The sequence below is a fragment of the Anolis sagrei genome, chromosome 12 (assembly GCF_037176765.1).
Source record: "Anolis sagrei isolate rAnoSag1 chromosome 12, rAnoSag1.mat, whole genome shotgun sequence".
Taxonomy (NCBI): domain Eukaryota; kingdom Metazoa; phylum Chordata; class Lepidosauria; order Squamata; family Dactyloidae; genus Anolis; species Anolis sagrei.
In genome coordinates, this window is record NC_090032.1 from 12,896,045 (window position 1) to 12,918,301 (window position 22,257).

The window sequence follows — 22,257 nt, forward strand, 5'->3', positions numbered from 1 at the left end:
GTTCGAATCCGGGGAGAGCGTGGATGAGCTCCCTCTGTCAGCTCCAGCTCCTCATGCGGGGACATGAGAGAAGCCTCCCACAAGGATGGTAAAAACATCAAAACATCCGGGCGTCCCCTGGGCAACATCCTTGCAGATGGCCAATTCTCTCACACCAGAGGCAACTTGCAGTTTCTCAAGTCACTTCTGATACGACAAAAAAAAGAAAGAAAAGGAACTGATGACTTCCACCTATGATAGACCGGGACCAAACTTGGCACACAGAACCCCCATGACTAACTCAACCTACTGGAGGGGTTTTAGGGGACTAACTCACCACAGTGGGAGTTGTAGTTTACCCTGTAGCCAGAGAGCACACTACCCCACCGATAAGGCATCTAGAGCAAACTTGCCCAATGTAACAAACTTAACAAAAGTACTGATGGAGTTTTTTGGGGTTCATCTGGCATGATGTGCATTTTGAGCAATGAAAAATTTGAATTTTTCAAATAACACGGGCAACACCCGGGACTCAATCTAGCAATATATAAACTAAGCAGTAGTCTGCAAGGGACAAAAAATGAGACGGATCAAATGCAAAACAAGAACAGTTTAATGAAAAAAGGAATCAGCCGACATGTGCCAATTATGAGGAAAATAAGACACATTCTATAAATACAGCCATAGGTGGTGATTCCACGCAAGGATGACATCTGGTTTTTGGAAGAAAAGGGAACAGTGGCAAAGAAGTGGTTCTTCAGCTGACAAGACCTGGAGGAAAGGCAAGACAGGAAAGGGAAGCATTGAAGACAAAACTCAAGAAAGCAACCTGGCTCAAACCAGGTCCATTGAACTGTTGCCCCTCCAGTTATTTTGGACTACAACTCCCAACACTCCCTGCCATTGCTCTTGCTGAGAGGGATCTGAAGTCCCATGAACAGAACTATGCGTACTATTCCAAGAGTAAAATATTCATACATTTCTAGAAAGTCACTATGACTGTAACAGTTTTATTTCAAATTTATTTTCTAAAGACCCCTAAAATATATTGTTGCACTGCTGAATTAACATAGAAATTATCAGGCTTATCTATATTAGTATTCTCTAGACAGAGAACAGCCAGATAGAAAACAAGCGGGGCAGGCTCGCTGTTGGATTACCCCCATAGGAAACTGAACCTGGACAGTCTTTTCTATGGCTAACACCAGAAGAATGTGGCAGAGGTCATTTCCAAGCATAGGCTTTTCTTAAGAAAAGACAGCTTTGGGATTAGGTTTCACATAGACTCAATGTGACCACATCCCTGTATATATATATATTTAAGGCAATACAGTTCTTATGGCATAAAAACGACCCCTTCCTTTTAAAAATCCTGTTTTATGTATTTTATTCTTGCAAAGCAAAATAGGGTCCTGGAGACAAAGTATGGATTTTCCCATTGATTGCCATTATAAGAGAAAGAAAAACATACCCAAGTAGTCATCCATGAGTGACCCAATGGCAAACTGCAAAACAGGGAAAGAATAAGTTAAAATATAATTCATATCTATAACTTTAATGTTGAGTACTCTTATTCACTTCACTTCACTTTATTTCTTAATTAGTCGCTCTCCACCAAGGTGCTCTGAGCGACTTACAATTTAAAATAGCATTTACACAATATAAAAACATTCAACATAAAAACATTCAACAGTGACTATTTGGCAAATTAGATCTGATCACTTTACTTAAATGCACAACCAAACGGCAAAGTCTTGAGCGCCTTTACTAAAGGTCGCAACTCCGACATTGCTCTAATATATGGAGGCAATGAGTTCCACAGAATTGGAGCATAGGTCAAAAAAGCTCAGTACTGTTTAAATTAAAGGAGGGCTACTGCAGCTCTCCAGATGTTACTGGACTACAACATCCATCTTCTCGGTTCACATTAGCAAAATTACCATATATACTTGAGTATACGCTGGGTTTTTTAGCCCTTTTTAAAGGCTGAAACCACTCCTTGGCTTACACTTGAGTCAAAGTTATTTATTATTTTACTCTGTTATTATTTTTATTATGTTTATTATTATACTCTATTACTATTATTACATTTACATTGTTTTACTGTATTATTACATTTATTATTTTATTATTATTATTGCATTTATTTACTCTATTTTTATTATTACATTGTTTTACTCTATTGTTCTTATGACATTTCCCTTATTTTATTCTATTTATTATTATTATTATTACATTTATTATTTTATTCTATTATTATTGGAAGGATACATGAGCACATTTACATTGAAGAAGGTTAGAATAATGGTTTAATCAGATTTCATAGAATCATAGAGTTGGAAGAGACCTCATGGGCCATCCAGTCCAACCCCCTGCCAAGAAGCAGGAATATTGCATTCAAAGCACCCCTGACAGATGGCCATCCAGCCTCTGTTTAAAAGCTTCCAAAGAAGGAGCCTCCACCACACTCCGGAGCAGAGAGTTCCACTGCTGAATGGCTCTCACCGTCAGGAAGTTCTTCCTAATGTACAGATGGACAGTCTTATCTTAAATTACAGTTTTATGTACAGTAAATATTCAAAAATGTTTAACCTACGGATGCCTCAATTCATGTAATTTTATTGGTATCTATTTTTATTTTAAAATTTACCAGTAGCTGCTGCATTTCCCACCCTTGGCTTATACTCGAGTCAATACGTTTTCCTGGGGTTTTTTGTGGTAAAATTAGATATTTGGCTCATATTTGGGTTGGCTTATACTTGAGTATATACGGTAATATGATTTGAAGAGTACAGGTCCTCCCTCTCTGACCATCTATGGGGGATTGTGAGGTGCAAAACCTTGTGCCCCAGACTGGTTTGGCAGCATCTCCCCTTATTCCATTGCACACATCAACTCACTATATCATTCTTGTCTACGCGGGTCCCCACAATCTTCAGTCTGATCTCATCATCTTGCTGGATGACAACATCCTGTTTGGGGTCGAAGCAGAAACACACAGCAGCATTAGGTGGGAGAGTTAATATTGTTCCTTTGATTTCTGAGATCTGGATTGAGAATCATTGTTCGTATTGTCAAATCTTTGAGATTTATCTGTCTCAATAAGAAAATATACTAAAACACACATGACATATGGCTGAGATATGTGTCATTTGTTATGTTGATTGGAATGTAAACACAAAAAGTCAAATTTACTCTTTGCTCAGCCCTGCCATACAAGAAAGTCAAACAATGTCATTATATGGGCTCTCATTCTTCAAACAGTTTGCTTCTTCCACCGTCCTTTTGCATATGGATATACTCACCTCATCAATGGTCTTGTAGCACGGTGGATTGGAGTTGGGGTCAAATTCCATTTCAGAAGGAATAGACTGTAAAGACAATTGGGACTGATCATGAGTGAAATTGAAGAGCAGATACTTTGCATACAAAAACTTCCAAAATCAAACCCCAGTTGGAAATAGTCCAAATAGTCCCTTGTAACAAACATGGAGTCAGTCCTGTATACCAAGGCATATAAAATAGGCATAAAACCTTAACTGAATTCCCCAAACTAGTTGTTCACATTTGTCCAAAGTGTTAACATTGGCCAACACGAGAACAGCAAGCTCCCCAACAGCACGGCCTTTTGTGCTTAGCTGGCTGGTGTTCAGGGAATCAGTTACAAAACCGTTTAGAGCAATGTTATCCATGGGCATGTTTCTTACAGTAGGGTCACATTGAAGGTAGAGATATAATTACTAAAGTGGTTGTTGTCCTGTTTATTTGCCCAGCCCACAATGTTCCAGGAGATAACCCTTAGAAGAGAATACTTCTAGGGGTTACTCACATCAATCATCACGGCTAATCTGATCTAAGAGACCCTTTGGGTCTTCTTAATAATACACCCATTTGCCTTGGGCACAACCAGACACAAACAGACACTATGAAGACATCTGCCCTTGCACTATGCTACTCTGCTGCTGAGTACACATGCCCAGGGTGGAACCCATCTCACCACGCTAAACAGTGGATGTGGCTCTTAACATGCTGCATTATCACGAGGTGTCTGTGCCCTACACCACTGGAGAAATTACACTGTATAGCCAGTATTGCACCACCTGACATCAGCCGGGAAGTAGCAACCAATAGTGAAAGGACCAAGGCAGTGACATCTCCTGCTCATCCCTTGTTTGGGTATCAGCCAGCACGTCAATGACTTAAATCAAGAAATAATTTTCTAAGATCTACAGAGACACTCGCTAGAACACCTCAGCAAGCGAGAGTCCAAAAGTGGCAGGCTCAAACCCAGAACCTCAACCAATGGCTGATACCAAATGAGAGACTCCCCCCTGGGCACACAGAAGACTGGGCGACTTGGAAGGCGCTGAACAGACTGCACTCTGTTGCACCATGAGATGCAGAGCCAACCTTAAGAAATGAGGCTACAAAGTGGAATCCACGACATGCGAGTGTAGAGAAGAGCAAACCACTGACCACCTGCTGCAATGCAACCTGAGCCCTGCTACATGCAAAATGGAGGACCTTCTTGCGGCAACACCAGAGGCACTCCAAGTGGCCAGAGACTGGTCAAAGGACATTTAATCAACTACCAAGCTTGCAAACTTTGTGTTCTGTTTGTTTGTTTGTTAAAAAATGCAATGCACTTGTTTGGTCTGCCCCTGACACAATAAATAAATAAATATTTGCCTTGGGCTTAGGTCTGGGGATCATCAGGGAGAAAACAGGGTCTGGAACTTGAGGATCTAAGGAAGGAATTTCCATTTGGGAGACAGCAGGTTTCAGGGTACATTGACATTGGTGGGGTAGAGTTTAGGAGGGGATACAATTAAAGCTGATGTGGGGATTCTGGAAAACTGTACAGGGTGGACACAGGGTTCGAGTAAGATAGGAGTGGAATTCCCTGGAGTATCGTGGACGCAGGTGATTACTGTATATACTCAAGTATTAGCCTAGTTTTTCAGCCCTTTTTTAAGGCTGAAAAAGTCCCCCTCGGCTTATATTCGAGTTAAGGTTATTTATTATTTTACTCTGTTATTATTATTGTTATTATTTTACTCGATTATTCTTAGTATTAGTATTATTACATTTATTATTTTACTCAATTATTATTAGTATTATTACATTTATTATTCAATTATTACTGTTATTATTACATTCCCATTATGTTATATTTATTATTGTTATTATTACATTTATTATTCTACTAGCTTGGGGATCCGGCGCTGCCCGGGTTATTTGAGAAAGGAATTGTGTATCAAGGTTGGTCTTTATCAGTTATTTATATGACTCGCAGTTGTCTCAGGAAGTTAGTGAAGGTACTGTGAGTCCCATTATCTCCTCCCTCCTCCATTATGGTCCACCCTCCTCCAAACTGCTCCAGGATGGAGAGTGGGTCATGGGGGTTTTGTGTGCCAAGTTTGGTCTTGATCGGTCATTAAATGAGAGTTGCAGAGGTCTTGGGAAGTGAGTAGAGGTACTTGAAGTCTCATCATCCATAGTCTGTACTCCCACAAACCTCACCAGAATGTTGAGTTGGCCATGGGGGCTCTATGCTCAAAGTTTGGTCTATATTGGTTTTTGAATGAGTGTCACTATGGTTTCAGGAAGTGAGTGAACGTACTGCAAGTCCCATCATCCATCGTCCATCCTTCAAACAGCACCAGGATGGAGGGTTGGTTATGGGGGCTGTGTGTGCCAAGTTTGGTCTTGATTGGTTATTAGATGAGGGTTGCAGCAATCTTGGGAAAAGAGTGGAGGTACTTGAAGTCCCATCATCCATGGTCTGTCCTCCAAACTGCACCAGGGTGTAGAGTGGTTCATTGGGGCTCCGTGTGCCAAGTTTGGTCTTGATTAGTCATTGGCGAGGGTCTCAGTGGTCTCAGAAAGTGAGTGAGATTACTGCAAGTCCCATCATCCATCTCCAATTTTTTCCAACACCAGGACGTAAAGTGGGTCATGAGAGGTCTATGTGCCAAGTTTGGTCTTGATCAGTCATTGCATGAGGTTTGCAGAGGCCTCAGAATGTGAGTGAAGGTACTGGAAGTCACATCATCCATCATCTGTCCTCCTCGAAAGTGCACCAGGATGTAGAGTGGGTCATGGGGACTCTGTGTGCCAAGTTTGGTCTTGATCAGTCATTGGCGAGGGTCTCAGTGGTCTCAGGAAGTGAGTGAAGTGACCGCAAGTCCCATCATCCATTGTCAAATTCTTCCAAACCGCACCAGGATGTAGAGTGGGTCATGCGGACTCTCTGTGTAAATTGTGGTCCTGATCCATCATTGTTGGCAGTTGTAATGGTCTTAGGAAGGGACTGCAGGTATTGCGAGTCCCATCGTCCATGGTGCATCCTCCTCCAAACTGCACCAGGATGTAGAGTGCATCATGGAGACTCAATGTGCCAAGTTTGGTCTTTATCGGTAATTGGATGAGGGTTGCAGTGGTCTCAGGAATTGAGCAAAGGTACTGCAAGTCCCATAATCCATGGTCCATCCCCGGCCAAACCACACCAGGACATAAGCTGGGTCATGAGAGGTCTATGTGCCAAGTTTGGTCCTGATCAGTCATTGGATGAGGTTAACAGCGGTCTCAGAATGTGAGTGATGGTACTGCAAGTCCCATCATCCATGGTTCATCCTCCTCCAAACTGCAGTAGGATGTCGAGTGGGCCATGGGGGCTTTGTGTGCCAAGTTTGGTCTGTATTGGTAATTTTCTGACTCAGCTCCTGGCCTTTTCCTTTCCTCTCTTTGTCATCTTGGAATCTTGGAATTGAGGCTGGCCAATCAGAAACCATATGCAAATATCTTTCTCTCATGTCTCCGTTTCTGTCATGAACCCTTTTCTCCACCAGGGGCTCCTGTAAAGCTGGCCAATCAGAGACCATATGCAAATAGCACCACAGCAGCAGCCAATCAGAATCTTGGAACTTTCAGGCTGGCCAATCAGAATGCTGGCACATACCGCCACACTTTTGTCCTTTGCATACAAACTTTGACTTTTATTATATACATATAGATTATTACTGTTATTACATTTCCATTATTTTACTCTATTATTGTTGTTATTACATTTATTATTTTACTCTATTATTATTGGAAGGATACGTAAGCACATTGACATTAAAGAAGTTTAGAATAATGGTTTAATCAGAGCTGGGTGGTCTTATCTTAAATTACAGTTTTTATGTAAATATTCAAAAACATTTAACCCACTGATGCCTCAATTAATGTTATTGTATTGGTATCTAATTTTAATTTTAATTTTACCAGTAGCTGCTGCATTTCAAGCGTATTGCTATCCCAGCACTTACATGTCGTGAAATGAAGCAAGACATGGGTCCAATTTCAGTGAAGAGTCCAACCTGGTCGGAAATGGGTGAAAGAATAAGAAGATTGTCAAAGGCTTTCATGGCCGGAATCATTAGGTTGCTATGGATGTTCCGGGCTAAATGGCCATGTTCCAGAAGCATTCTCTCCTGACATTTTCCCCACATGCATGGCAGGCATCCTCAGAGGCCTGCCACAGATGTGGGTGAAACATCAGAAGAGAATGCTTCTGGAACATGGCCATATAGCCCGGAAAACTCAGAGCAACCCAATAAGATTATTATTAACAAATGAGGCTGTAGTATTCAGATCCCTTCAAAGCTTGTATTCAGTTATCCTTATTTGCAGAAAGAAATCTTGTACCTAAAAAAGGTAGCAAATGAAGAATAAGCCCTCCCACAAACAGCCCCTCCACGTCAACCTCACTGCATAGATGGAACTGGAACAGCAGGGTCCAAATATATGAGATCCAACTTTGGGAATCTTCTCCACAATCTCTGTTGCTACCTTACCTTGTTCACTTGAGTCACAACAGCATCAACCACCTCTCCCTTGAATGGCCTGAATACAATGGCCTTGTATTTGACAGGGTAAAGGACGAAACCCCGGCCGGGTTGGATCACCCCTGCACCGATGTTGTCAATCGTGGTCACGGCAATGACAAAGCCATATCTAGAAAACAGCATGTGAAGTGTACAAGTCAGATATACACTGGCAAGCATTAACTGAGGTTATTTGAGGAGATGCCTACCCAAAATGATGCCATTCAGATGTAGTGGACTACAAATACTGCAGCAGCAAATGGAAGAAGATCACACAAGTTATGGCAATGAATTGACCCGGTCTGGTTTTTGGATTTCGATTTTAATGGATGTGTCTTAATTAATTGTTTTAATTGTTGTTTTAATTTTTAATATTTTGATTGTACTGTGGTTGTTTCTATGATACTAGCATCGTATGATGCTTTTGTTAGGCTGCCCTGAGTCCCCCTTCGGGGGTATAAATATAGGAAATAAATAAATAAATAATCACATTGGTCCCAATAAGCAATATTGAGGGATTACAGAAGTGGCAGTCCAAAAACAGTTAAAGTTCCATACTTTTGTCAGCCCTGCTTTTAAAATGACCAGAATGGTTTTATTTGTGTTGTCGAATCACTGGGTTGCTGTGAGTTTTCCGGTCTGTCTGGCCATGTTCCCGAAGCATTCTCGTCTGATGTTTCACCCACGTCTATGGCAGTCATCCTCAGAGATTGTGAGGTCTGTTGGAAACTATGCAGCTGAGATTTATATATCTGTGGAATAATGTCCAGGGTGGGAGAAAGAACTCTTGTCTGCTTGAGGCAAGTGTGAGTGTTTCAATTGGTCAGCTTGATCAGCATTGCAGCTTCAAAGCCTGGCTGGTTGCTATCTGGGGAAATCCTTTGTTGCAATATGTTAGCAGGCCCCAATTGTTTTATGTCTGGAATTCTCCTGTTTTTTTTTTAGTGTTGCTCTTTATTTACTGTCCTGTTTTTAAAACTAGTAACCAGATTTTGTTCATTTTCATGGTTTTTTCCTTTTTGTTGAAATTGTCCAGAGAAGCCATTGAAATCCACATGCATGTGGCCAATTTCAACAGAAAGGAGAAAACCATGAAAATGAAGAAAATCTAGCTACCAGTATTTTAAAAACTCTAAAATCAGGACAGTAAAGAAAGAGCAACACTCCAAAACACCATACTGCCCACCACCCAAATGAAAGTTTCCATATTATTTCCATGTTATTTAACATCTACATGAAGCCGCTGGGAGAGATCATTCGGAGTTTCGGACTAAGATGCTATCTCTATGCAGATGACGTCCCACCTGTCACCAAGGAGGCTGTCCAGACCTTGAATCAGTGCTTGGCTGCTGTGTCGGACTGGATGAGAGCTAACAAATTGAAACTGAATCCAGACAAGACAGAGGTCCTACTGGTCAATCGTAAGGCCGAACAGGGTATAGGGTTACAGCCTGTGTTAGACAGGGTTACACTCCCCCTGAAGACGCAGGTTCGCAGCTTGGGAGTGATCCTGGACTCATCGCTGAGCCTGGAACCCCAGGTCTCAGCGGTGGCCGGGAAAGCTTTTGCACAATTAAAACTTGTGCGCCAGCTGCGACCGTACCTTGGGAAGTCGGATCTGGCCACGGTGGTCCATGCTCTTGTCACATCCCGGTTGGATTACTGCAACGCACTCTACGTGGGGTTGCCTTTGAAGACTGCTCGGAAACTCCAACTAGTCCAGCGGGAGGCAGCCAGATTGCTCACCGGAGCGGCATACAGGGAGCATACCACCCCCCTGTTATGCCAGCTCCACTGGCTGCCGATCCAATTCCGAGCACAATTCAAGGTGCTGGTTTTGACCTATAAAACCCTATACGGTTCCGGCCCAGTGTATCTGTCCGAACGGATCTCCCTCCACATCCCACCTCGGAGTTTAAGATCTTCTGGGGAGGCCCTGCTCTCGACCCCGCCTTTATCACAAGTGAGACTGGCGGGGACGAGGAGCAGGGCCTTCTCAGTGGTGGCCCCCCACCTGTGGAACTCACTCCCCGGGGAGATTAGATCAGCAACTTCCCTTCTCTCATTTAGGAAAAAGCTGAAAACTTGGATGTGGGACCAGGCTTTTGGAAACTCTGGCAGCTAAAAAGAAAGACCATAATGATGGGCAAATAATGACGAAACCTATTGGACCTATGGAACTCGAGACACTGACCATGAGACTGTTTATTGTTGTGTTATTGTGTTATATACTGATGTTTTTAATTCGTTAATTGTTTAACTATTGTAATTGTTTTTATAATTGTATGTATTTGGATAAGGCATCGAATTGTGCCTTCTTTTTGTAAGCCGCCCTGAGTCCCCCCTTGGGGGTGAGAAGGGCGGGGTATAAGCAACAGAAATAAATAAAAAATAAATAAATATTATTTATTTATGTATTTGCGACATTTATATGCTGCCCTGAAGGGGACTCAGAGCGGCCTGAGATATATATATATATATATATATATATACACACACACACACACACACACACACATACACTTACATACATACATACAATACATTACTATATTGTTCTATACAAATATATTGTAATATTATTAGTAATCTTACATGTAATATAAATATATAATTATAATGTCATATTATTATTAATATTATACTGTATTACATTATAATATTATAAATATTCTATGTATATACAATATATTATATTATATTATATTATATTAGCTGTACCCGCCACGCGTTGCTGTGGCAAACCTTCCCTCCCTTTTTCTCCTCCTTCTTTTTCTCTCTCCTTCCTTCCCTCCCTCTTTCCTTCTTTCCCTCTTTTTCTTTCTCTTCTTCTTTCTTCCTTCGCTACCTGTTTCTTTTCTCGCTTCCTTTGCTGTTTGGTTTCATCCTTCCTTGTCTCCTTCCTTCCTTCCTTCCTTCCCTCTTTCCTTACTTCTCTCCTTCCTTCCTTCTTTCACTTTTTAATTTCCTTCTCTCTTTCCTTCCTTCTCTACCTTTCTTTCTTTCCTTCTCTTCTTTTTTCCCTCCTCCTCTCTTTTCTTCCTTCTCTATCTTCCTTTCTTTCCTTCTCTCCTTCTTTCCCTCCTCTCTCCTTCCTTCCTTCTCTACCCTGCTTTCTTTCTTTCCTTCCCTCCTTCTTTCCCTCTTTCTCTCCCCTTCCTTCTCTATCTTCCTTTCTTTCCTTCTTTCTCTCCTTCCCTCCTTCTTTCCCTCTTTATTTCACTATTTCTCTCCTTCCTTCTTCCTCTACCTTTCTTTCTTTCCCTCCTTCCTTCCCCCTTTCTGTGTATGTGTTTTGTGTGTGTATATGCATATATGTGTGTTTGTGTCTCTATATGTGGTTTTGCACATGCGTTGTAATTTTGGGTGTTTTGTTTTGGCTTTTTAAGTCCCTTCTGCTATGTTTTTCTGTGTCTTTTTGAGTGGAGGACATACATTGAGTTGTTAGGTGTCTTGTGTCCAAATTTGGTGTCAATTCCCCCAGTGGTTTTTGAGTTGTGTTCATCCCACAAACGAAGGTGACATTTGTGTTTCTCTAGATTGTGCTCTGGCTGTGTGGGAGGGCCCAGTAAGCCACCCCAATAATGGGAAGGCGTGCCCAAAGGCATCCATTGCCATGCCAAAGGTTGGCCTTGAGGCGAGCAGACCCAAAGGCCTTGTGGGGGGGGGGGGGGGGGAGAGAGCGAGGGGCAGGCCTCGAAGCCTCCAGCATCACAATCCCTGCTCCTCACGTCAAGGCTCACCCGCGCCCACCTCCGAAGCTGCTGTAGGCCCGGTCGTCGTAGGAGTCGAAATCTGCCAGAGCACGGGAGCGATGGGATAGAGGGAGGCAGGCAGGCGGCAGTGCGCATGCGGAGGGTGACTTGGGCGCGGGGGAAGCTGGGAAATGGAGTCCTTCCTCCTCAGCATATTCCTCCCAAGGCCTCTGCGCATGCTTCATGTTTTTAGGGTACTGTGCATTTGTGTTGTTGCGTATTCGTGTTTTGAGAGTTGTTGGTCATTCCTTGGGGGAAGAGGTATTAGCAGGCCAAATTTGGTGAGATTTCGTCCGGTGGTTTCTCCGTTTTTGACCGCCTAATTACGCCCTTAAGGTTCTTATATATATAGATTATATTATAAATTAGCAAAGCACAGTAGACAAGGTGGAACAGCCCCCTGGCCTCCCGTGTCTTCACTCTGGCTCAGAGCGGCGGTTGGTGCTGGGGGGAGGGGTCTCCAACTGATGGCATATGCAGGCATATGGGGGGAGGAGCCCCTGGTGATGCAGTGGGTTAAACCACTGAGCTGCTGAACTTGCTGACCGAAAGGTCAGCAGTTTAAACCCAGGGAACATAGTGCATTCCTGCTGTTAGCTCTGGCTTCTGCCAACCTAGCAGTTTTAAAACATGCAGATGTGGGTAGATCAATAGGTACTGCTCTTTGGCTTAGAAATTGAGATGTGCACTACCCCCCAGAGTTGGATATGACTAGACTTAATGTCAAAGGGAAACCTTTACCATATATATAAGTATATATATATATATATAAGTAAAGGTTTTCCTCTAACATGAAATCCAGGGGTGTGGTGCTCATCTCCATTTCTAAGCTGAAGAGCTGGTTGTCCGTAGACACCTCCAAGATCATGTGGCCAGCATGACTGCATGGAGCGCCGTTACCTTCCCACTCACATTTGCATGTTTTCGAACTGCTAGGTTGGCAGAAGCTGGGGCTGACAGCAAAAGCTCACGCTGCTCCCCGGATTCGAACCTGTGGCCTTTCGGTCAACAAGCTCAGCACTTTAACCCACTGTGCCACTGGTGGCTCCACACACACACACACACACACACACACATATATATATGGCTGGAGTTACACTTTAACTTACATAGAAATTCAACTTAAGAACAAACCTACAGAATTTTCTTTGTAACTTGGGAACTATCTGTGTTGGTATTTGTGTTTTAATTTTCGTCCTATGTATTTTAATGTATGTATTTAAATGCTGTTGTGTTTTACCTGTGTGCTTTAATTACAGGTAACAAATAATAATAATAGAATTCATGAGAAACAACTGGAAAAGTTTACACAGAACAAGGATTTAAAGATCAAACTGCAAAGACTCTGGCACAAATCAGTCAAGGTGGTCCCAGTGTTGATCAGCACATTGAGTGCAGTGCCTAAAGACCTTGACCTGCACTTAAAAACAATCGGGAGCTGACAAAATTGCCATCTGTCAGCTGCAAAAGGCCACCCAACTAGGATCTGCACACATAATTCACTGATACATCACACAGTCGTAGACACTTGGGAAGTGTACAACATGTGATTGAATACAAAAGCCAGCATAGTGATTTTGTATGTTGTGTACAGATCTTGTTGTGTATCAAATAATACTAATAATAATTATAGGAGAGGGCATAATGATTTAATGCCGTTCTACTTGAAAACCCAAGTAGTGGCCTTGGAGATAACCCACACACAAAACTGTTCAATTATCTGGGCAGAGCTGTCAATAATAATAATAATAATAATACAAGCAAGTTCAATGGGAAAAGATAATCTCTAGCCACTTTTACTTACTTTCCAGTGCAGGTCCCCTCCACTTCGGTGAACAGCTTTTGCTTCACAGTGTTGAGGAGGTTAGGCCCAAAGTAACGTGGATGCAGCAAAATTTCATGCTCCAAAGATATCTGGAGGAAGAGAATACAGGGGTTAGCGCCCACTAAATAAATAACAAGAACTTTAAACAGTTCAGAGAAAACTCCAACTACTTCAGGGCATAAGGAAGAGCCAGTCACATTCTCCTGGAGACTCACAAACATCATCCCCTGATGTTTCCCTATAGCAATTGGCATTCAGATGCTTACACAATACCTGTGAATATGTAGGCAGCATATTTAATGGGCAGTCTTCCTTTTGACTCCATGAAACCAGGTGAAAACCTTTCTTTTCTTTAATGATAAATATAATAATATTTATTTGTTATAGAAGGCTTTCATGGCCGGAATCCTAGCTTGATGTGTGTTTTTCGGGCTGTATGGCCATGTTCCAGAAGCATTCTCTTCTGATGTTTTGCCTGGATCTATAGCAGGCATCCTCAGAGGTTGTGAGCTCCTCTGGATGTCTGCCACAGATGCAGGTGAAATGTCAGGAGAGAATGCTTCTGGAACATGGCCATATACCCCGGAAAACATGCAACAACCCAATATTTATTTATTATTTATTTATGATGGGGTTGTAGTGGTGGTGGGATTGGGGAAAATACTGGTATTTTGAATGTTAATTTCAAAGATGGCACGTTTCTATGTATTATACAATAATTATTTTTTTAAAATGCCCACCAAAAATTATTATTTATTTATGACATTTATATCCCACCCTTCTCACTGCAAAAGGGATTAAGAGCGACTTACAAAGTATATGTACATACAATATATTATATTATTAGCATAGCACAATATTAGTATTATATATTACTATTTTGTACTGTATGACTATACTGTAATATTGTTAGTAATATTAAATGTAATATATAATACATTATTATTATATTATTATATTGTATTACAATATTACAATCAATATTATATGAGCATACAATTTATTACATTATAATAGTCGTATCAAGATAATCATAGAATCATAGAATCAAAGAGTTGGAAGAGACCTCTTGGGCCATCCAGTCCAACCCTCTGCCAAGAAGCAGGAATATTGCATTCAAATCACCCCTGACAAATGGCCATCCAGCCTCTGCTTAAAAGCTTCCAAAGAAGGAGCCTCCACCACACTCCGGGGCAGAGAGTTCCACTGCTGAACAGCTCTCGCAGTCAGGAAGTTCTTCCTCATGTTCAGATGGAATTTCCTCTCTTGTAGTTTGAAGCCATTGTTCCGCGTCCTAGTCTCCAAGGAAGCAGAAAACAAGCTTTCTCCCTCCTCCCTGTGGCTTCTTCTCATGTATGTATACATAGCTTTCATATCTCCTCTCAGCCTTCTCTTCTTCAGGCTAAACATGCCCAGCTCCTTTAGCCGCTCCTCATAGGGCTTGTTCGCCAGACCTTTTATCATTTTAGTCACTCTCCTCTGGACACATTCCAGCTTGTCAATATCTCTCTTGAATTGTGGTGCCCAGAATTGGACACAATATTCCAGGTGTGGTCTAACCAAAGCAGAATAGAGCATGGGGAGCATGACTTCCTGGGTCAAGTAGGGTCATGCTGATCATGCAGCTTGACCCTACTTTATCTGCCTGCGCTCAATGCAGGGAAAAGTAAAGGCCTTGGGAAACTACAACTTCCAGGATTCCATATCATTGAGCCATTGCAGCAAAAGTGGGGTCAAACTGGGTTAATTCTGCAATGTAGATGCACCCAATTTCACTCCTAATAAGCATGCAGCCAGCTTGCCATATTCTTGTCGAATTCAAAACAGCAGAGAGGAAACAACCAGGCACATCTTAACACCTCTCAACAGAACATTTTCCCAGGCTCAGCCAGGCCGTCAAATGCTAATAAAGGTGGTCAGCTGAAACATTCACACCTAGCTTCAGCAGAGAAGAGCTCTTTGCCCCAGCCATTCCACAGATATATAAACGCATTGTCCTAATTCTAAGAGACCTCACTACCTCTGAGGATGCTTGCCATACATGCAGGCGAAACGTCAGGAGAGAATGCCTCTAGAACATGGCCCTATAGCCCGAAAAAACCTACAAGAACCTAGTGATTCCAGCCATGAAAGCCTTCGACAATACATTAGTCGTTTAGATGCTTTAAATACAGCTCCGGCCATTAACTTACATGATAAAACATGCTCCCAGCTCCAACAGCCACCTTTTCCCTTCCTGTAAACCAGCTTCCTCCTGATTGGCTGCGCCGGTCGGAGCGCCCTCCTCCTTAAAGGAACAGCACCTTCTCCCGTGATCCCTTCGTATTTGAACCGTTGCAAACTCACAGTGAGTGACGTTTCACCTCGCTAGGAGGCTTCTCCAATCGGAATGTAGGACACAGATGGTGATATTTCTTGACCAATGGCGAGACAGAACGCAGCAAGTTCCTTCCCCTTCAAGAGCGACAGATGGAGGAGAAAACATTCCCGCGAAGGGGGCGGGGGGGAGGAAGAGAGGCTGTCGCGGAGAGTGACAGAGAGTGCCAGCCAATCAGGCGAAAGGGGCGTGTCCCTCGGGGCCTCTGCTTTGTGGTGGGTAAGTGGGGGGAATCGAGGGGCTCCCTCTCCGCCCGGCGCGCCCCGTCGGAAGAGAGGGAAGCGCTGCTGGCACCGTGTCGGGGCTGGGAAGGGGGCCTCTTCCTTCTGGGGCGAGGGAGGTCTCGGGCAGGGCGGGGGCGGGGGGAGCCGGCTGGGGGTGCTCGTGGGGGCTGAGAGATGGGGGGAAATGGGGGCCCACGACGCCACAAAAGCATCGGAAGTGACTGGACGGACGAACCACAGGCCGCTGCTGAGAGAAATTGTGGGAGTTGGAGGCCGAGACCCCTGGAGGGCCAAAGTGTGCCCATGCCTGGGTCAGGCCCTTCAAACGGCCTGTTTCTGTGTCCGAACCCACAGGATCTCTTCGCTCCCCTGGAGAGGCCCTACTCGCGCTCCCACCGCCCTCGCAGGCGCCCTTGGGGGGGGACGAGGGAGAGGGCCTTCCCGGTGGTGGCCCCTCCACTCTGGCACTCACTCCCCAGGGACATTAGGCATGCCCCAACCCTGGCAGTCTTTAGGAGGAGCCTGAAAACGTGGTTGTTCCGGCGTGCCTTCCCAGAATAAGGAGAACTCTCAGCAATATGTCCTCACAATGCACTTTAATTTATTTATTTATCGTGTCATCAGCAACCATTGTATTACAATTCTAACAGAGCAAAACAAACACAGAGATTAAAAAGGGAAAAGGGAAAAAAACACACAGATTTTGCAAATTTGGTATTTGGCTAAATGTCCTTTGACCAGTATCTGGCCATTTGGAGTGCCTCTGGTGTTGCTGCAAGAAGGTCCTCCATTGTGCATGTGGCAGGGCTCAGGTTGCATTGCAGCAGGTGGTCAGTGGTTTGCTCTTCTCCGCACTCGCATGCCAAGGATTCCACCCTGTAGCCCCATTTCTGAAGGTTGGCTCTGCATCTCTTGGTGCCAGTGCGCAGTCTGTTCAGTGCCTTCCAAGTCGCCCAGTCCTCTGTGTGCCCAGAAGGGAGTCTCTCATCTGGTATCAGCCATGAATTGAGGTGCTGGGTTTGGGCCTGCCACTTTTGGACTCTCGCTTGCTGGGGTGTTCCAGCGAGTGTCTCTGTAGATCTAAGAAAACTATGTCTTGATTTGAGTCGTTGACGTGCTGGCTGATATCCAAACAGGGGATGAGCTGGAGATGTCTCTGCCTTGGTCCTTTCACTATTGGCTGCTACTTCCCGGCGGATGTCAGGTGGTGCAATACCGGCTAAGCAGTGTAATTTCTTAAATACTGACTTAGGATGGATTGCGTTCCCTCGTTTCTCTCTGAAAAATCCGACCCCAGTTACATTTTACCTGTTCACATCAGCATATTCTCAATTTTAATCTATTACATTTGGCCCGACCATTTTTAATATGTCATTATTGATTGTTGTTTTTGTTATGTGATTTATATGATTTGTATTTTATTGATTGTTGATTAATGTTGTGCTATTGATGTTTGTTTGATGTACTTCGGGCTTGGCCTCATGTAAGCCGCACCTTGGGGAGATGGTAGCGGGGTACAAATAAAGTTTATTATTTATTATTATTATTATTATTATTATTATTATTTAAAGTTACCAAGTGTCTTCTCTTGCTGTCCCAAAGGAGGCTGAGCTATGCCACTGAACGCCCAACGACCGTGAGAGAGGCCTCGGCATGGAGTTCCCCAACCACAGCCAGAACGTGCTGCGGAGCTTGTGGGAGCAGCAGCATGATGGCTTCCTGTGCGACTGCACCGTCCTGGTGGGCAGTACCCAGTTCCTGGCCCACCGAGCTGTGTTGGCCTCCTGCAGCACTTTCTTCCACATGTTCTACAAGGAGCGCCTGGACAAGCGGGACGTGGTGTCCATCAACAACGAGATCGTCACTGCCCCGGCATTCGAACTCTTGCTGGAATTCATGTACAAAGGCAGCCTGTCTTTCAACGACATGCCAGTCGAGGATGTCTTGGCAGCGGCCAGCTACCTGCACATGAATGACATTGTTAAGGTGTGCAAAAAGAAGCTTCAGGCCCGAGCGTTGACTGAAGCGGACAGCACCAAGCGGGAAGAGGAGGCCCCGGGCAATTCAGAACTTCTGCCCAGTACCTCCAAGTTTCAGCCTCCGATGCCTGAGCCTCAGCCCTTCCCATTGCCATCCCTGTGTCAGAAAGACAGTGACAAAAAAGAGGAGTGGAAAGGAGGAGAGAAGGTTGCTTTGGAGGAAACTGCGGCCTCTACTTTGGATGTGGCAGATACAACGCAGCCAGGCATGGAAATCACGCTGCCAACAAAGCCACCACAAGCACCCGTGATTGACATTTCTTTCTCTAGTCCCAGCAGTTCCACTGAAACAATCCCACACAATAGCTTTTCTCTAGCAAATGAAGGTTCTTCTAACACAGACCACGCTCCAGAGGGGTATTTGGAGCAAAGGACAGACACATTTTGTCAGAAGGAAACAAACCGGCCGTCTGTCAAGGTCAAAGTGGAAGCCATTGTGATTTCCGACGAGGAGTCTGATGCGACAGAGCAACTGGAGGGACAGGGCGCAGAGTTCAGATTGGAAAGCATCTTCCAAAGGTCTGCCTCAGAGACAGCGCTCCCTGGAAGATGTGGGCGCCATTTGGACACGTTTGAAGACCCTGCTGGGATAGACGAAGTGACGTCGGAAAGCGGCTTCCTGTCCCAAGAGCACCTCCCGTATCACATGATCCCCATGCCTGGCGGGCAGAGCTTCTCGAACATGGTGACGCCGCCCCTCCATGAACAGATGTACCTGCCGGATTTCGAGTCCCACTCCAGCTTCGGCATCTTTACCGACGATGTGCCCACCTGCAAGACGTGCGGGAAGACCTTCTCGTGCTCCTACACACTCCGGCGCCACGCCACCGTCCACACACGGGAACGGCCCTACGAATGCCGCTACTGCATGCGGAGCTACACGCAGTCCGGCGACCTTTACCGGCACATTCGCAAAGCCCACAATGAGGACCTGGCAGCCAAGCGTTGCAAACAGGACATGGAGAACCCTTCATAGGTCTCAGGTCCCAGCAGAGAACAAGGTTATTTCTGATTATTTCCTGTAGATACCATGCGATTTAGGACTTCTTTGAAGGTGGTGATTGGTCTGCATCCAACTTTTTCTCCTCTCCTCCAGTCACTCTCACAACCAGAGCTTTCCAAATGATTCATCATTGTGTTGCTGGAGGCTTTCATGGCCAGAATCTCTGGGTTGTGGTGAGTTTTCTGAGCTGTAGGGTAATGTTGCAGAAGCATTCTTTCCTGACATTTCACCTACATCTACAGCAGGCATTTTCAGAGGTTGTGAGGTCTGTTGGAAACTAGGTAATTGGAGTTTATACAGGGTGAGGCAGCATAACTTCCTTTTTTCAAAACTTAATAAAACCCATTGTATGAATCAGATTTTTTTTATTTTTTTTATAGTGTAGGCACATACCTAAAGTGTTGTTTTACGTAGTTTTGAAGATCAAATTAGGTAGGTGACATCCCCCATTCTCCAAACACTGAGTAAACCGATTTCTAGTGTTGCTGACTCTTGCCACCATAGCAGGCGTTCTGTTGGCAGTTTCTTCCTGGATGTTGGTCTTCAAATCTTGGAGGGTCCTTGGACGGTTCACATAAACACGGGATTTCAAAAAACCCCACAGAAAAAAATCACAATGGGCCAAATCTGGAGAGCGGGCCGGCCACTCCAAATCCGCTCGAAAAGTAGGCCTCAACGACAAAAGCACGCTCCTCACTGTTCCAATGCATGATAGCAACTGAACTGTGTCAGGACAAAACTTTATACTCCCGCCTCTCGAACGAGACCACTAGCGCTCCACTACGTCTTCAACCGACTGAATGGCACGCATTTTAAAAAAGGAAGTTATGCTGCCGCACCCTGTATATCTGTGGAATGCTCAGGGTGGGAGAAAGAACTCTTGTCTGTTGGAGGCAGGTGTGAATGTTGCCATTAGCCACCCTGTTTAGCATTGAAAAGCCTTTCGGCTTCAAGGTCTGGCTGCTTCCTGCCTGGGGGAATCCTTTGTTGGAAGATGTTAGCTGGCCCTGATTGATTCATGTCTGGAATTCCTCTGTTTTCTGAGTGTTGTTCTTTATTTACTGTCCTGATTTTAGAGTTTTTTTTAATACTAGTAGCCAGTTTTTGTTCATTTTCATGGTTTCCTCCTTTTTGTTGAAATTTTCCACATGCTTGTGAATTTCAATGGCTGTATAATCTGACATGATGGTTGTGAGAGTGGTCCAGCATTTCTGTGTTCTCAAATAATATGTTGTGTCCAGGTTGGTTCATCAGGTGCTCTGCTATGGTTGACACCTCTCAACAAAGGATCCATCCCCCAGGCAGGAAGCAGCCAGGCTTTGAAGCTGCAAGGCCATTCAATGCTAAGGATTCCCCAGGCAGGAAGCAGATATGCTTGGAGGTTGCAAGGCCATTCAATGCTAAGGATTCCCCCAGACAGAAAGCACCCAGGTTTTGAAGCTGCAATGCCATTCAATGCTAATCATGGTGGCCAATTGCAACATACACACTTGCCTCCAACAGGCAAGAGTTCTTTCTTTCACCCTGGACATTCCACAGATATGTAGGCCTCAGTTACCCAGTTTCCAACAGACCTCACAATCTCTGAGGACAGCTGCCGTAGGTACAGGCAAAATGTCAGGAAATAATGCTTCTGGAACATGGCCATACAGCCCGGAAAACTCGCAGAAATCCAGTTTCACAATTGTTTTTGTTCATGGACCATTTTGCAACAGAGTCATTTAGTTTTACAAGCAAACCAGAAGTTTAAACTAGCAAACCAACCCCTGAGAAATGATATGGAGACAGACTAAACGGCAATAATGGCCATCTGTCAGGGGTGCTTTGAATGCAATATTCCTGCTTCTTGGCAGCGGGTGGACTGGATGGCCCATGAGGTCTCTTCCAACTCTTTGATTATATGATTCTATGTATGCAGAAACAACCTATCTCATGAAAACCTTTTGTTTATATGTTTTTAAAGTATATGATTCGTTGCCTAACGCATAAAGACTCATGACGTGAGTGCAGCATGCCTAAACACTGCCACTGACACACACAAATGTGTTGCAACACTCAGTTTGAAAGCTCTGAAATAGATTTGGATTTGAGTCTGATTTTTCAAAGGTTTTTCAATGCGGCTTCACATCCGAAGCCATTCCTTGTACAAAGCTTAGAAGGAGACACATAAAAGTAACCAAGGCAAGATTTTAAAATTGTTTTCTTCCCCTGTATTTTTTATGTTCAAGCTCACTTGGGCACAAATAATATGATGTTGTGACAGGTTATTTTTGCTCCCACAGGAGGTCAGTGCTGTTGAGCTGACAGAATATATTCTGGACCAGGAAAAGGTCTGAAAACATTGTGCTCTTTATCTCTTGATGTGCATGGTCTGCAAATAGACCAACTTAGTGTTTCCAAATACATTTATTTCACGTAAATAAAGGAACTTGTGCCTTACCAAAGTTGCACTGCCGCCTCCTTCCGTTTTATGCACCTGGGATTTGATCCCTTTTCCACATCTTATTCCTTTCTTGAGCCGATCCAGCAAAAACTGCCAGCTGCCTCTCTCTCATTCATGGGACTCTTGTAGTGAAATGTGTGTTTCCAAATGTTTTCGTTCTGTAAAGGGGCTTCACTGCCAAGGAAACATGTTTGAAATTAAAAGTGGTGCCCTAAATGTTTCTGTGTGGTCTGCTTTTCTTGTGGTGGATGTGTTCTTTCCATTCCCCTTTGAAATTATTATTAAAGCCTTATTATTATTATTATTATTATTATTATTATTGGAAACACAGCAAGATGAGTCCACAGCAAACAAGATAACTCTGCTGCCTGTTGTATTGGATCACACGCCAGACACTTCTCCGCGATCGCATCTCCTTCTATGAACCAGCACGAGCTCTAAGATCTTCCGGGGAGGCCTCTCGGTCCAACTACCGTCTCAAGCACGGTTGGTAGGGACAAGAGAGAGGGCCTTCTCATTGGTGGCCCCCCGCCTCTGGAACGTCCTTCCAAGGGAAATAAGACAGGCCCCATCCCTCCACTCCATTCGTAAGAGCTTGAAGACCTGGTGGTTTCACCAAGCCTTTGAAAATGACCAGTTCTAACTCAGCCCCACACATTGTCTAATACGGCCTTATTCTTCCTACTAGTTACCCAGATTCTTTCCTCTAATCAGCCCCAGAATGAACAGCCACAGACCCGTACC

General features: G+C 44.1%; 2 protein-coding genes across 5 annotated transcripts; one reads left to right on the plus strand and one right to left on the minus strand.

Moving 5' to 3' along the window:
* Positions 1 to 574: 574 nt before the first annotated feature.
* On the minus strand, positions 575 to 15,750 carry POLR2G (RNA polymerase II subunit G). The gene is made up of 8 exons (XM_060758266.2): positions 15,620 to 15,750; positions 13,407 to 13,516; positions 7,818 to 7,977; positions 7,290 to 7,340; positions 3,285 to 3,350; positions 2,880 to 2,951; positions 1,451 to 1,484; positions 575 to 750 (listed from the first exon to the last, which is right to left on the minus strand). The coding sequence occupies exons 1-8, from the start codon at positions 15,629 to 15,631 to the stop codon at positions 737 to 739; spliced, it is 519 nt and encodes a 172-aa protein (XP_060614249.1). The 5' UTR covers positions 15,632 to 15,750; the 3' UTR covers positions 575 to 736.
* A 190-nt stretch (positions 15,751 to 15,940) lies between these two features.
* On the plus strand, positions 15,941 to 21,733 carry ZBTB3 (zinc finger and BTB domain containing 3). 4 transcript variants are annotated; one of them, XM_060758264.2, is made up of 3 exons: positions 15,941 to 16,023; positions 17,631 to 19,068; positions 21,353 to 21,733. In XM_060758264.2, exon 2 carries the CDS (start codon positions 17,682 to 17,684, stop codon positions 19,041 to 19,043), a length of 1,362 nt encoding a protein of 453 aa, XP_060614247.2. In that variant the 5' UTR covers positions 15,941 to 16,023; positions 17,631 to 17,681; the 3' UTR covers positions 19,044 to 19,068; positions 21,353 to 21,733. The 4 variants fall into 4 exon arrangements, with proteins under 4 accessions (XP_060614247.2, XP_067328543.1, XP_060614246.2 ...); XM_067472442.1 differs by having other exon boundaries at positions 17,631 to 21,733; XM_060758263.2 differs by having other exon boundaries at positions 15,957 to 16,019; positions 17,631 to 21,733.
* Positions 21,734 to 22,257: the final 524 nt, after the last annotated feature.